This window comes from Papilio machaon, chromosome Z (assembly GCF_912999745.1).
Source record: "Papilio machaon chromosome Z, ilPapMach1.1, whole genome shotgun sequence".
NCBI lineage: Eukaryota > Metazoa > Arthropoda > Insecta > Lepidoptera > Papilionidae > Papilio > Papilio machaon.
Genome location: NC_060016.1, coordinates 4543076 through 4558707, shown reverse-complemented (window position 1 = coordinate 4558707; position 15632 = coordinate 4543076). Strand labels below are relative to the sequence as shown.

Genomic DNA, 15632 nt, shown 5'->3' with positions numbered 1-15632 from the left:
GTAACCATGAAGTATCGGTATGGGAATGTCCCAATTTCACGACATTTTTAGCATCTAATTTTGCTTTATGTCCTATAGTTACCTGAGTATATATCTATTAAATTTTGAACATTTAACGTAGTTTTGTTTCATCCTATTTAGACCGGACACTTATTTGAAATCCAACCAGAAAATGGAATAATTGTTAATTATGCTAAAACGTGCATAATTGGACATTAAAATTTCATTACACTCTGCATGAATCATTGGTTCAGGATAACGGACGCATATTCATGATACGTACATAATGGAGAAGGCATGTTTTTTCAGTACTCTCATTCTCTCTGTCTCTCATTGTCTAGCTCGTATCCCACATGGTGGTGGGGTCGGCTGTCCTAATTAGTTTCTTCCACTAAGCTCTGTCCTTAACATCTTCATCGGAGACTTGGCACTCACTCATGTCTTTTAGCACTACATCTTTCATTATTCGTCTTTATTCAGTTTCTATCATTTTATTTTATAATGAAACAGCATTGTCTGTATGTACGATATGGTAAATACTATGGGCTAAGTATGTAAAAGAGAAACTTTTATCAATCTTACATTAGAATAAACAAAATATACTTTGAAATTTACAAATATTGAATGATTACTGGAATTGGAAGTAGTGGGAAACATCGTGGGAAAACCCGGACTTATCGATAAATCATTCAGACATATTCGAAGTGTAGTGTACTAATAAATCATGTTTTATTACAAACTAGCGTTTACCAGCGACTCCGTCCGCGCGGAATAAAAAAAATGCGTCCGTCTCCGAGTTCTAAGCTACTTCCCCATAAATTTTCAGCTAAATCAGTTCGACTGATCTTGAATTATAAATAGTGTAACTAACACAACTTTCTTTTATATATATAGATGTAACAACAATATTTGCTTTGCAATTCAAGTGTTTTGCATATCATCAAAGTAATACTTACAAATAATCAGAAAACAGAATTGAATTCAAAGTCGTGATAGCTACGGGTACAAAATCAATAATAATTTTTTCGTTGATAAAAATGAAAAAGGTTTTTATAAGGTATTTATTATCTTACTGGATAAATAAACGGTCGGCAACTGACTAATCTGTGAATAATTTGCGCCAATTAATACATAATCGTATTAAAGATAATCCGACAAAATTGCGATAATCGACGGAGTCAATTAGTGATGCTTGTTTAGTTAGTAATAATGAAAGTATTTGTTTTTCATTGTTATGAAAATTAAATGTTTGCATTATATTTTGATACTTTTTTTGTGTGATGATGTGGTCGACATTTTGTTTAAAATTTTATTATAATTATTATTTATAACAGTTTGAGAGAATGTCTCAAGCAAAGACAACTGTTTTTTTTTTTTGTAAAAAAAGTAGGACGACAATGTATGCCATTTGCATCCGATTTCCGATATCCCATCAGCACTCTTTGTAATAAGATTACTGCCTGAAACCTGATTCCAATAATTGTTCGGAAACGATTGATTGATTTATCGACGTTGCACCGCCCAACCGCCCAAATATAAAATGGATTTTATGGTATTTAGGATTTTGATATTGAGCAATAAAGAAAGCTTATGGCAGGAATTCAGAAGAGCAATTCCTGCCGCTTAGCTAATTGTTTGTCGGAATTATTTCCAGGGTAAAGGTAAAAGCCTGATGAAATTGTAAAGCAAAGCTGGATTGCTTGTGTGCAAATAATGTTATTGGTTTTATATTCAGACTATTTTAAAGTTAAATTTTCAACCGCTGCCTAGAACTTTTCTCGGAAGATGTACAGCATGTTTTGCATTCAATACAACTTTATTTTCATACTATTGTTGGATCTCTGCAGCATCGTTCACTGTAGTGGCTCTTACTCTCGCCCTCTTTGGAATTCAAGAAACGCCGGCGAACGGTAAGATTTCTTTTGCAATTGAAATAAATATTGATGAGTTTTTAAAAATACAAATGCTTTTAAATATTACCTTTAATCCAGGTCGCCGACTATCGTTACGTATTTTTTCGTAGCGTTCTTCAAAAGTTCTATCCCAAAACTCCTTTGTTCGAAGCCAGCTTGGCTGTGGAAATAAAACTAATTATAATAAATTGATACTTAGATATAACTTTAACTATATATAGTGAAAGGGAAATACAAATGTTGATATTTCCATTCCCTTTGTGTCTGAGCTCGTTGTTTCGAATGTGACAAGGAATTCATTATCCGACGTGCAGCGGGGGAAAGGGGAAACTGGCGTTTGTTGATGTAAGCTTATGAGAACTCGATTCAGACCCCAGAATGATAACGGTCTAAAGATAAACAAGGCAAATTGAATAAATGTAAATAACACAATCCACATTTTATTCTCTATACTGATGACATTTTGTTTAAATAAAACCTCTAAAATTACTAAACCTGTGATCTTTCATGTTTAGAAAGTTCCATCAACGAGGAAGGGTCAAATTTTTATTCTATTCTTCTAAATGAAGCTAGTACTGGTTAATTTGTTTGTTTCAGTTAATAGAGCAAATACCACTTTGAGATAACTCACCGTTGAATAAAACAACACATTGTACAATAGAATATACGAATACTTTTATTGACCATTGTATAATATTACATTGTAACTTAAAACAGATATATGAAAATAAATACGCAATCCACGACGTCCGAGTAAAGCTTGGCTTAAAGTGTTTTATGAGTTTACGGTTGGTCGTTGAGACGTGTTACAAAGGTAAAGATTTTGGATTTAATAATAAAGGTAAAAAGACGGAGTTAGTTTAACCAACAACGCAATTGAGTTGAACAGGACTTAAATAAAACTAGTGTTATCTTGGTAAAATGATACTCCAGTGCTATGACACTTGTATTTTAATACATATTGTCATCCTTTACATTCTAGCAGATAAAAAAGAGGCTATAATGTGTGATATACAAGTGTTACTGCAGGCGAAACCCAGAATTACGCCGACTCGTAAAATCATCGACCACCCCGCATCGCCGCGCGTCGCGAGGTGGCCAGTTTGATGGCGGGTGGATGACGCCTTGCAGCCCCTCACCGACTGCCCGCCGTTCACCCGTTTAAGCGAGTATGACATATCACAATTTTATATCTTGATCCAGCTCAAACAGCGGCGTCTACGCGGCGGCGCGGGCGAGTGTACACCGTCGGATCATCCGTGAAGCTATGCGCGTTTTAGCATTTCATCTATAGTTTGTAAAAAGCAGTTGTAAATTTTCTTAACATTGGTGACTGCTAATAAAATTTAGTACAAATGTAATTATTTCTCTATAAGTTATAGATCCCTAAGATGGAGTCACAGTCGGGACAAATATTTGCGTATTCGACAACGGTTTGTTTAAATACTAGAGTCCGATTCAAGATTCGACCGATCCATAGCACCGTAAAATACTTATATCATTAAAGTTACTAGTACCTTATAACATTTAATTCCATCGTTTTTGGAAGACGAATAATATTATTCTCAGTAAAACTTTTCATCATTTAAGAATTTAAAATAAATATTGTTATATAATGTTATCAATTATCTGGCAGAACTGTCAAGTTAAAAGGTTCAGGAATCTAACTAATATTATAAATATGAATGTATGGATGGATGGATGGATGTAAAAACAAAATAGTAAAAAGTTCCAGTGAACTAAAAAAACTAATTATGTACTTACAATACATATGCTTACACTATAACTTACAGCTTATTTACTTAAAGCGTTTATATTAAATATACGTACATACATAATATTTACTGCGCGTATGAAACCAACACTAAAAGTAGAAATTTCCATTATAATATTTGATGCACAGTGGATGAAATTAAATCGGATCGGGCGACCAGTGAGTCGCCACAGTATCCAAATAAAATTATTTCATAATTTACATTTACCAAAAAGTAGGCGTGCATGTGGACTGATGCTTCTATATTGATGTACATATGTAGACATACAATGACAATATATGTTACATGTTATCTTAATTTATCTTATTATAAATGCGAAAGTTTAAATGCATAATGGATGAATGTTCGAAGGTATCTCCGGAACGGCTTGACGGATCTTTATGAAATTTAGGTATAGATGCAAAACATAGTCTGAATAAACACGTAGGCTACTTTTTAAGTTTCTCCTTAGTTAAATACACAATTTGCGAGCATCAAATGTATTATTCAACAGAATTTGCAAATGAAAGGAGGAAATCCTATTAAAGTGTATAAACGAAAAAATACGTAGCCTTGCACACATATGAACAATGCAATATGCCGATGCATAAAACCTAGTGTTGCTATTTAATCTATCTCTGCCTATCTCGAACCCCATATAGTCTGTCTGCCCCACATCGCTCTGTCCTCGATAATAATAGCAAAATACCAGAATTTTTCAAAATAAAATTTAAAAAAATATTTTTTTTACTATTCGATAGATCCTAATTTTACCAAGAATGATCCTATAATCTGATGGTTTATTATTCAGTCAATAAAAGCCCGAAGATTCCAGCTTGATACCTTCACGTGTTTCTGAGAAAAAAGGTATTGACAGACAGACGAACGGACGGACAACTAAGTGACGGAACGGCTGATCTAATGCACTCTCTATTAGGTGCAATGAATAGATTTGGATGGTAATTTCAATTTGAATTTAATGTCAATGTAAATAATTCGTTTGCTAATTTCCCATAATCTTAATACTCTATTATTAACTTTAACATAATGGAATTGATGTTTAAGCTAAATGGAAATTAATATATTAGTTCGAATTGAATGCATTCTACGGCAACAGTTAACACATATATTGAAAGCAATCTATAGGTAATCGGATTACTCTGATCAAACGTTTTGATTTAGATTACAATCTCATTAACCGTCCGAAATATTACGCTACATTCTAATATCAAAATGATATATTAGACGGGGTATTTGAAAATCATCTTCATTATAATCAGCTCACTATACTGGGGACGTATACCTGGGAGGTTCGGAGTCTGCCTTAAGATAGACGTGACTAGGCCATAGCCAACCATGAACTTCGAATAAATACATATGTAAATCGAACATCGAAAAACAAATTCGTACATGACGGATTCGAACCCAGGATCTGCAGATTGCACCCTTGAGCTATCGACGCTCCTTACCCTTTGAAAATCTTACTTCTTACTAATATTATCAACTAGCTTCTACCCGCGACTCCGTCCGTGCGGAATAAAAAATAGAAAACGGGGGTAAAAATTATCCTATGTCCGTTTCCTGGTTCTACGCTACCTGCCCACCAATTTTCATTCAAATCGATTCAGCCGTTCTTGAGTTATAAATAGTGTAACTAACACGACTTTCTTTTATATATATAGATACGAAAGTTTAGATGGATGGATATTTGTTAGAAGGTATCTCTGCAACTGCTCATCGGATCTTGATGAGATTTGGCACATATGTAGAAACATCATAGTAGAACATCGGACGTCAACTAGTTATGTTATAAAGATAATTTTAAATATCAAATCGATCAGATATATGAATATGAAATTAGTCGTGGCTCGGAAATTAATCGATTGTTCCTACGAAATAAATTAAATAAAAAAGAACTATAAAACTGTAGATAAAATCTAGAATAAACTCGTAGGTACATGATTCACACACTAATAACACTGTCTGATAGTACAGTGTCGGTGTTTATCATGAATAAATAGGTAACTAGTAAAAGCATTAGTAAGCTTTTTTTAGATCTAGTACTTTGTAAATTATTAAAACAATGGGATATGGATTGGAACAAAAGCTAATCGCACAACTACTAAGTAAAAGTCATAAATTAGAAAATACATCAACGTTCATTTAATTTTAACGCAAATATTTAATTAAAATATGCTCGGCACTTCTATGTACTCTTAAATAAAACACAATGAATGGTACAATGCAGTTTGTAGGTTGATAAAAAATAACGGATATGGTACAATGAAAATGTATGCTTAAAACCGTAGCAGTATTGATAAGCGCTGCCTAGAACCAGTGTGGGAAATGTTACCTACTGCAGAGATATTCAAAGCCATTCAATATATGTTGTATTGATTACATACCAATAGAGGAGACTTAAAGCATACTGTAATCCACGACTTGACACTAAACTACGAGTAGTCTAGTTCGATATATCCTCGTGTGTGCATTCGATATTGATGTTCATTAAATTAAGGTGTTTGTAAGGAAATATTTTCAAGGTACAGATGTCTTTGTGTGTAGTCTAAAACATCCTTATATGCGGGTTAGAATCGCCATTTTTTCTTAAAAATTACTCCAGTTGGTAATTATATAAAGAAATATAAATATTAATTGATTATATGAATTACAAATATCAATTATTAATTAATTATTATTATTATATCAATTAATATAATTGGATTAAGAGCACGATACAAAAGGCAGTTATTTTGGAAACCGTTACATTGTGAAGAGGTGTGAGAGGTCTCTCCAGTCTTGACAACTGTTTGCTTGAGTGATGGCATTCCGCAACCGGTGGTGTATTAATTTTTATAAAATGTATTTTGTTATTATTTTTTACAAAATGTATAATTAATAAAAACCGTATATTAAATATTTAAATAAATGAATATGAAACAAATATAAATGACTCATACAGATAATATAGCAAATAGCAATAAAAGCTTTGTCAATATACGATAGCTTTCCACAGTATTACTGCTTGTATTACCAGGAGATTTCCCAGTCAAGCGCTAACTCAAATTAAAAATAAAAGTTATTTAAAGTTGCGGTAAAAAGACCGTCCTCTCCCGCTCAACTGTAAATAAGGATAAGAAAACTAAGATTTGATCTTTGGCCTAGACGAAGAGATCAAAGACTTGGAAATCTTTGACTTTTGAACGCCATCTAATTTTTTATGTACTAGTTTTCAAAGTATTTTAATGTTAACTTTTTATTCCGTTGAATGAAAATCATGGGGAAAGTTTAAACTTACCGATTCCCTTTTCTTACAGTAACTGCTATAAGTAAAAGGGAGATTTAATTTTAATTTATGTAAAAACTTTTTTGTTTAAAATGATAAGCGCCATATGGAAACTTGAATTCACCTTAGTCGTATAAAAGTTCCCGCTTCAATATATTTTCTTATTTTGATTTACTTCAGTAAATTACGCTTCTGACCGTACAGAAATATACTCTTTAGTCACTAATGAGGTTCCAAGTATTTGCTTTGTAAAGTGTAATTTAAAGTACATACTGGGAAACGCAGACTTTCAATAAGAAGTATGTTATGCAAATTAAATAAATTCAATCATGTGTTTATTCAACTCTTTGCCTTATCAAAGTATTCTAACTAATACAAAAATGATGCTTAAATAAAACTTAGGACTTTACAAGGCTCGTTTGAATATAGAATTATTTTTATATTTGTATTCAAAAGTTTTAAAGTAATCATAAAATATTCATCATACAATGACATGTCACAAAAATGAACTGTTATAAAATATAGTTTGTACGAATATTTGGGATTAATTTTCAATCGCGCATTCATTTTGGACTCTCCTTTTTAAACATGTCTCTGCAATTTTAATAACTTTTAGAATGGCACGAATATTGAAACTTTTAGTTCAGTTATTATTGTGGTCCGAAATAAAATTTTTGTGAAAACAATTAGCGAATTGAGATGCAAAAAAAAATTTACATAAAAATTAATTAGACGTGGTTTAATGCGATGCATTGGTTTCGTTTAAACAGTGTAAGGTTGAATTATCATTAATTCTCCTCTCATTGTCATTAAAAAAAAAAAACAATATCTTTAGACAACAATTTTAGTAGAGAAATTTCACTGATAGATACTTATAAAGAACAAAAGATTTCTATCTTGATTGATATATGATATTATACATACCTTATAATTTTCAAATTTTCTAATAGAAGGCGTTATAATTACCGTGCCAAAAGCCCACGTTTGAGGTTGTAGATTCTCAGTAAAATGTACCACAAAACTATAAATATTGTGGAATAATACTGGGCTATCTTCGCTCTCCCTGACAGTTTTTTTTTATTACTCCAATCAAAGACGTTAAAAAAATAAAAAAAACAAAAAGCACGTCTCACTTTTAATCCAGTTTACATTGCATATTTTCCAAAAGCGACGCATACTTTACTAAAAATGAGCACTGGCTATTGTCGGAAGAAAAAATTGGAATCTTTTAATACGTTTCTTGTTTTATTTATCATTATTGCCCTGTTAACAATATACTGCTGGAAGAAGTTGTTTGTCTTATTTGTGTACTTACGTTTGTTTTGCATACAACTTTAAGCAGATGCTTACGATGCTCTTATGTGTCACCTAGTATGTAGTCAGTAAGCCTCAACCCTGCTACAAATACATCCGCAAAAAATATTGAGCCGAATATTTAGATTACCAGAGTATATACCGTAAGCACATCCATTTATTAGCAACTTACCTGGAAATCGAACGATGGGAAGATGGAAACAGTATCAATGTCGGCAACGCTCTCCTTCATAATCGGACATTGTTCTTCTTTTACCTATAAATAAAAAGTATGCTTATAAGTTGATTTAAATTCAATTAAATAAGTATGTTTAGTATGATTTTCTAGGTACCTTGTACGAATAGCATGAACGCGATACGTAGTTTCCATTTAGAAAATCTTCAAATAAATTAATATTGCACGGATAATTTGATTAACTTCAGAACTGATATAGCAAGGGTTTCGAATTCGAATAAGGAACTAGTATTGCAGGAAAACTTTTACCACGAAGTGAACCGCAAGCAAAAGTTAGAAATAGACATTGCATTCGTGGTCACACTTACATTAATGAGATAAATAACTGTTTTTATTTAAGTTTTTGTTATTATAATGCAATTTAAATTATTCAATTACGTTTATTCTAATGTCTCGATAAAATTGTCTTTTATTTTTTTTTACATTTAACTATCGCATGACTCGGTTGCAAATGTTGTATTTTTTTCTTTTAGTGATAATCATTACACTAACATATAGCAGACAAGTACTTAGATAAATAAAGACAATAAAACCGACTGACTCACTTGCCAAAATCGATCCAACCGTTTAGGTTTCAAACAAAAGCAAACATTCAACAAAAGATTTGGTTGGATATATACAAGAAGACAACATTTCCCTGTCAGTCGGGCTGTAAACTTTGCTATCACTAGATATTTAGTGGCTTCTATACATTTAACAATTGAAGCTTCCCTAATGGCAATGTAAACCTAAATTAAATTGTCCGCATCGAGTCAAGACAAAGTTTTGTAGAACAGTACGGATTCAATTCAATGGCGCGTCGAACAAAGTAACATTGTGTACATGAGTATACAATTCGATGTAATTGAATGCAACTGGATATATTTTAATCAAGATTTAAGTTCGTGCTATTAATTTTATAGTAAATGCATGTACACTTACACATTTTAATTTTTGTATGCTGCTATGAAACTTAGACGGTTCGTAAATGGCTGATTTTCCGAAATTCTAGTACACGCTGAATACATAGTATATTTTATTATAGATGAAGGTTATTCGTATTATCGATATAATATTTTAAATACGCTAATATTAATTTAAAATACTTTAGGTTAGAAATATTTGCAGATCGATTATAGAGTCGTTTATAATTGTGTAAATTCAATGCAAGTGAAGTATAAAGTACCTTAAACTTCAATTGATTTTATGAACTATTAAGTTACTAACTACTAAGTTACTTAAGACCTAAAGTAAAATCTGTATATAGACTCAGTGAGTTTATACTCTCACCATTTGGACAGGTATAGTATTGTGACTAGCTCATCCTTTATTCATCAAGATACACAAGGAAATCAATTGAATTGCTGAAAGGCCTTCACATATGTAAATCGATGCGAATGCGCTTGAAGGTAAATAAGCCGTATATTGGCTAACGAAAGGGATTGGTTAATGAAACCTGGAAAATTAGTAGGAAAATTGTGCAAACTTTCTCTACAACACCTTTTAATTTATATTTCTCTTGTTTTTTGAAACTATTTCAACTATTTTTATTGAGTTCTAATAAGTTTGTTGTTTGAATGTATTGCTATAACGGAGCAAAAAAAAACGGCGATTTTATTTCCAAAAAATTTGTTTGTCCAAAAGATTTGTTCAGCGAACAATTTCGAACGATTTCGAGATCATGGGACCGCATTTCAGAATCTCGCGACATAAGGTGATTCAAAATTTCAGAATATTAAACCATAGTAAGAAGACATTCAAACTATTTGGATGGTCCAATGTATTGATCTAAAATGTATACTGAAAATTATTAAAAACTAACATTGATTTCTTTTATTAATATAACTAGCTTTTACCCGCGACTCCGTCCGCGCGGAATAAAAAATAGAAAACGGGGTAAAAATTATCCTATGTCCGTTTCCTGGTTCTAATCTACCTGCCCACCAATTTTCAGTCAAATCGATTCAGCCGTTCTTGAGTTATAAATAGTGTAACTAACACGACTTTCTTTTATATATATACTAGCTTTTTCCCGCGACTCCGTCCGCGCAGAATAAAAAAAAAAAAAGAGAAAACGGGGTAAAAATTATCCTATGTCCTATTCCTGGTTCTAAGCTACCTGCCCACCAATTTTCAGTCAAATCGATTGAGCCGTTCTTGAGTTATAAATGGTGTAACTAACACAACTTTCTTTTATATATATACTAGCTTTTACCCGCGACTCCGTCCGCGCGGAATGAAAAATAGAAAACGGGATAAAAAATATCCTATGTCCGTTTCCTGGTTCTAAGCTACCTGCCCACCAATTTTCAATCAAATCGATTCAGCCGTTCTTGAGTTATAAATGGTGTAACTAACACAACTTTCTTTTATATATATAAGATAGATAGATAGATATATTCGAGATTATGTTATTATTCTATAATAATGGCTGCTCGCTTCGGCAGCGTAGAGAAAAAAGTAGATAGTACATACAGACTCTCCAATTTTATTAATTATATAAATTACGCAGAAGCAATTACATTATCTTGCTATTTATTGAATGGGATTTTCAATCAAGAAAATTGAAAGAGTTACACAAAGACGATACTTGATATAAAATAATCCTATAAAAAAGTAGCCTTCACGAGAATAACGTTAAATAGAAACATCCATAGTAAGATATAATAAATAATATTGTAATAGTTAAATTAATTATATAAAAAAGTTATAGATATAGTAATAATTAATTAATAATGCTTCATAAAAAAATTAGTACTTATTTTAGGAAACACGTAATCTGAGTTATGGGTCGTTTAATATTTTATGTTTGATTCGATGTTTTTTAAATAACTTATAAGGTACAGAAATAACATATATTTTATAAATTCATAAGAAATATTAAGTCATCTCTTTTTCGCAGCACTTACTTTATCAATCTGACGAGGCTCTGGTACAATGGATCGCGGAGGTTTGAGTTCGTCGTTTACGGTGTTCACCAAAGAATTACCTGAAAAGAAAAAAATAACATTTTAAATGGAAATTATAATAAATATTAAACCTATCTACAATATGTTATTTTAGTAGACCAAGTACGTTATTTTATAATTTTAACAAATTCTATAAATCAATCAACAACGAAATAAAATGTTTTATTGATATGATGACTATTGATTTTATAATGTTTAGTTTTCCGAACGAACATTTAACGCACATTGTATCCGCATTATAACCGTGACTGTAACCAACCTTCTAGTTAAATAGAGCGGAAACACATGAAATCGACACTGTTAATTTTATAGCGATAAAGATTATATCTCATTTTTATTTCCGTGGTGTTTGTGTAAAATGCAACAGAAAAATAGGTTCATTATAAACGTTTCGTCAAAGTAATGTGTATTTATTGAGCGACAACATTCACGCGATGCGTGCGAGCTTGCACTTCATATCTACACGTGCCGCAGTCACGAAGTTGGGTGCCTGAAGATAAAAATGCCCACTCCCTGAGGGTGAACATAGAAATTAAGAAATCATTTCAGGACTGCAACACAATGTATGTCGCAGTGATAATTAAATGTGACACCTTCTAACAAACATTCGCATTTAAAATATTAGTATGAAGTAAGATAGAAAATCGAAACAAAATATCTTATCCATTTTTTACTGAATTTACGACAATCTTAGACCTGCCTTCACTTTAGACTAAAACAACGTCGACGACAGCTTTTAACGCTTGAGATCGATGTAACGCTTGTTGCATAATATTACACTCATTAACTTCCATAATCGATTAAGTGACGATAACCATACCTTGAAATACGCCGAGTACGCGCTGAGCAAAGTAAGACTTTATCACTAAGTTTTAATAGAAAAAAGTAGCTCCAATCTACTACGATGAACTAATTAATTAACGACAGACAGTTATCTTCAGAGGCTACTGAGGTATAATCCCCCAACGCCCTTTTAAGATATTACTTTGAATTATATTTTTCTTAGTCATAATATTTTTCCTTCGTTATTGTTATTAATCTTTTATACTTCACAATAGTTCAGTGTATAATGCACTTAACTTAACTTTCAAAACATACAAAGTTGTTCCTTGACTGCGGGATTTATAACCGGGATAAAAAAGTAGCTTAAAAATGCATTGGAACCAATTTTGCACTGAAAAAGGTCGGTAGATACGTAGGCTTTGGTGAGTCATCGTAGATATAGCACTTATAGCCGAAACCGGCCATTTGACAATAACTTTTTTACTTTACGAAATTAAAAAGTTAAATAGCGTAATTATGAATTATGAATAAAAATTAAGAGAATGAGTGTGAGCATTACGATTGCGTCAAATTTAAATGTAAACTTTCTTAAATTAATTAAGAACGGCTAAACTCACGTATAATCTTCCTGTGACGGCAACGACTAATTTGGCGTCACGAGTCTCTCAGTGCGAGACGCGACGCGACCGCTAAGATCTCAATATAAACACTCGCCCTTAAGATGAACCCCCGACGGGTCTGAAACTAGTCGGTGCCGTCACCGGAAGATCATACGAGAGTTAAGCCGTTCTTAATGTATTATAACGTCTCACGAAAGTTTAAACAATTCAATAAACTTTCTTTTTCTTTTCCAGAATTGCTGAAAGTTTTAGTTTGAAAACAAAACAAAGTTTATGAATAAGCCGACTTTAAGCCGTAGGAACCACCTTTATGAGAAAACATCTGAACCAAACAAAGTCAAGCGATTATTGTATGCTTTAATCATCGTTGCAAGACCAGAGTAGGTAAGCGTAGAGTAGTTAAAAGACAATTTACGTCACTATTCACTCCTCACTCATGTATAATCTACCGGCAAGGGTCGAACAATCGACAAGTCGGAGCAATTTAATAGAAATTTCGAGGGACATCCATCCAAACTGTTAGTCTTCTTGCAAGACGTCGTTTAATTACCAACGATATAAAATAACGCAATCAAAACGAACTATAACACATACAGTAGGTAGTTCAGACGACTTGATTTTTTTCCTGTAACATTTTCGTAAATTCTCAGATGTTTTACTGAGTTTTCTACAAGTATAGTAGTACAATTATCTGAGATATTTGGAATAATCATGATGAAAATTGATTCCCAACCATTCTCAATCTATTATAATACATCACTAAATAACAGTAAACAGCGTCCTAACATAACAATTGGCTTATATGATATTATAATCACATAGTAAATACAACAAATACAAATAGACCATGGGTCTATGAAATCAAACATCATTAGCTAAGTAAGGCGAACTATTTATTATCTCCAATCAATAGCATTTACAATACAATTAGTAAAGTCCATATTAAACGTGATCGTGACTGAACGCTGTTTCGTCCAAATAATTGACAAACAGAGACATTCTTTTATTTGGTTTCTTATAAAAAGAAATCCTAAAAATATATCCTTTCTCGAAAAATTTAGCTAATCAGCCAGGCTTTGTTTTTTTCTTAATATTATTGTTTAACGCCCTTATAATAACGTCAACTCGTATAGTCACAATTCTTATGAAAATTAAAAAAAATAAATTAAAAAAAAGAGTTACGAAAAATGCATATTTTAGACACAAACCTTTTCTTATGTCCTCGGAACTTCATACCATAACTTTGTCAAAAGTGGTGAACGACCATTTTTAGGTCCAAAACATCATACTAATATTATAAATGTGAATACAGTGTGAATATACTAATATTATAGATAGATTGATGGAAATCAATGGATGAATGGATGTTTTTAGAAGGTATCTCCAAAACAGCTTACCCGATCTGCTAACAAAATGCTACAATCGCTCAAAGACTGTCTCTACATGAATGTTTTAACGATGAATCAATACGATAAAAACCAACATTGTGGTTGACCCAACAACGAAAAACCAGTAGTAGTTTAAGTTGTTAAGAGTGGCAATAGTTCCACAAAAGCAGACAGGTAAATACCCTTCCCATTTTGACAATATTTAAAGTCAGGTAAATTATTGAAATTATCTAATCACAATACAAGATATATATAGGTTCAAGATAAAACAGAAATTATTAAGAGAATAATATAGGATTAGATAAAGATTATAAGAGTACATTTTATGCATCTTTTTACACCTCAACCAGCTTGTAAAACTGCTACTGCTGTTGCGAAGAGGTGTAGTTTTTTTATTTATTATTTTCTATAAAATGAAAATGTAATCATGGAAGTGTAAATGTACGTTGCGCTCATCAGTCGTAACTCTAAAGAGGGAGGGGACTCGGAATTTATTTAGTAGATTACATGCAGTTGCATAGTGCTATTATACAATAGGAAAAAAACAGCCCTAGTGCCAATACAATAAAAAAAAATACCTGCCATCATCCTATTGACACTAACAACACTAATAAAAGTTGATTCTGCCTGTTAACTCGTTTGCGTTCAAGGTAGTTTTGATTACATTCTTCCCGGTTCTTTGTACAAATATAAGTGTGGCTACATACACGGAGAATTTAAAGCAAACAGCATGACGTAGCATACTTTAGCAGAGACAAAGCTACTAGCAGGCCGTTTGTTAAAAGCTATCGATAAATAGTCTGCTTGAAGCTTCTTGTGTATGTTGCTCCTAACAGGTAAAGGCTCTTAGGACTACTAGAATTTACTATTTTGTTAATCACGTCATTGTTCCCTTTTTCATGTATTTTTACGTATAAACAAAAAGATTTAACTAATTAAACCATGATATAAAGGCACCTTAATTCGTTTTGGATGACATTTAAATCGAGAAGAATGTCATACTTGTTTCAGTACTTTTATCATACAAGAAAAACTCAATTTTCTTTCACTTCAGATGCACTGAAAGTATCAGATTAGTAATCACTTACATTGTAATTATTTCCATACAAAATGGATTCAATGAGTATTGGTGGTTCCCAAGCAAACAACACCAATCATCGTACCACGTGCCCGGCGTAATATTGCCATATAACAAAGATAATAACTGCATTATTTCCGGTACGTCGTCGTATACTACCAGCATGAAACTAATTTGTTGTGCATTAAACAATCTCCGATTATTTTAACCTTTTTTGAATTTATTACCTCTCTGGTAGCTTTACTATATTTACAAGAAAATGAAGCAGTAAAAGTATTCCTTTTTGGTATGGAAATGTCTTATATAAATGAAC

General features: G+C 32.1%; 1 protein-coding gene across 1 annotated transcript in view; it reads right to left on the bottom strand.

Annotated features, from left to right (window-relative positions):
* LOC106717288 (alpha-mannosidase 2) overlaps positions 1-15632 on the bottom strand; it is a 56686-nt gene that overhangs the window by 4933 nt on the left and 36121 nt on the right. The window contains exons 3-5 of the mRNA XM_045685984.1: positions 11391-11470; positions 8440-8523; positions 1981-2073 (exon numbers count right to left, since the gene is read on the bottom strand). Of these exons, the coding sequence (XP_045541940.1) occupies positions 1981-2073; positions 8440-8523; positions 11391-11470 (257 nt within the window). The remainder of the gene's footprint in view (positions 1-1980; positions 2074-8439; positions 8524-11390; positions 11471-15632) is intronic.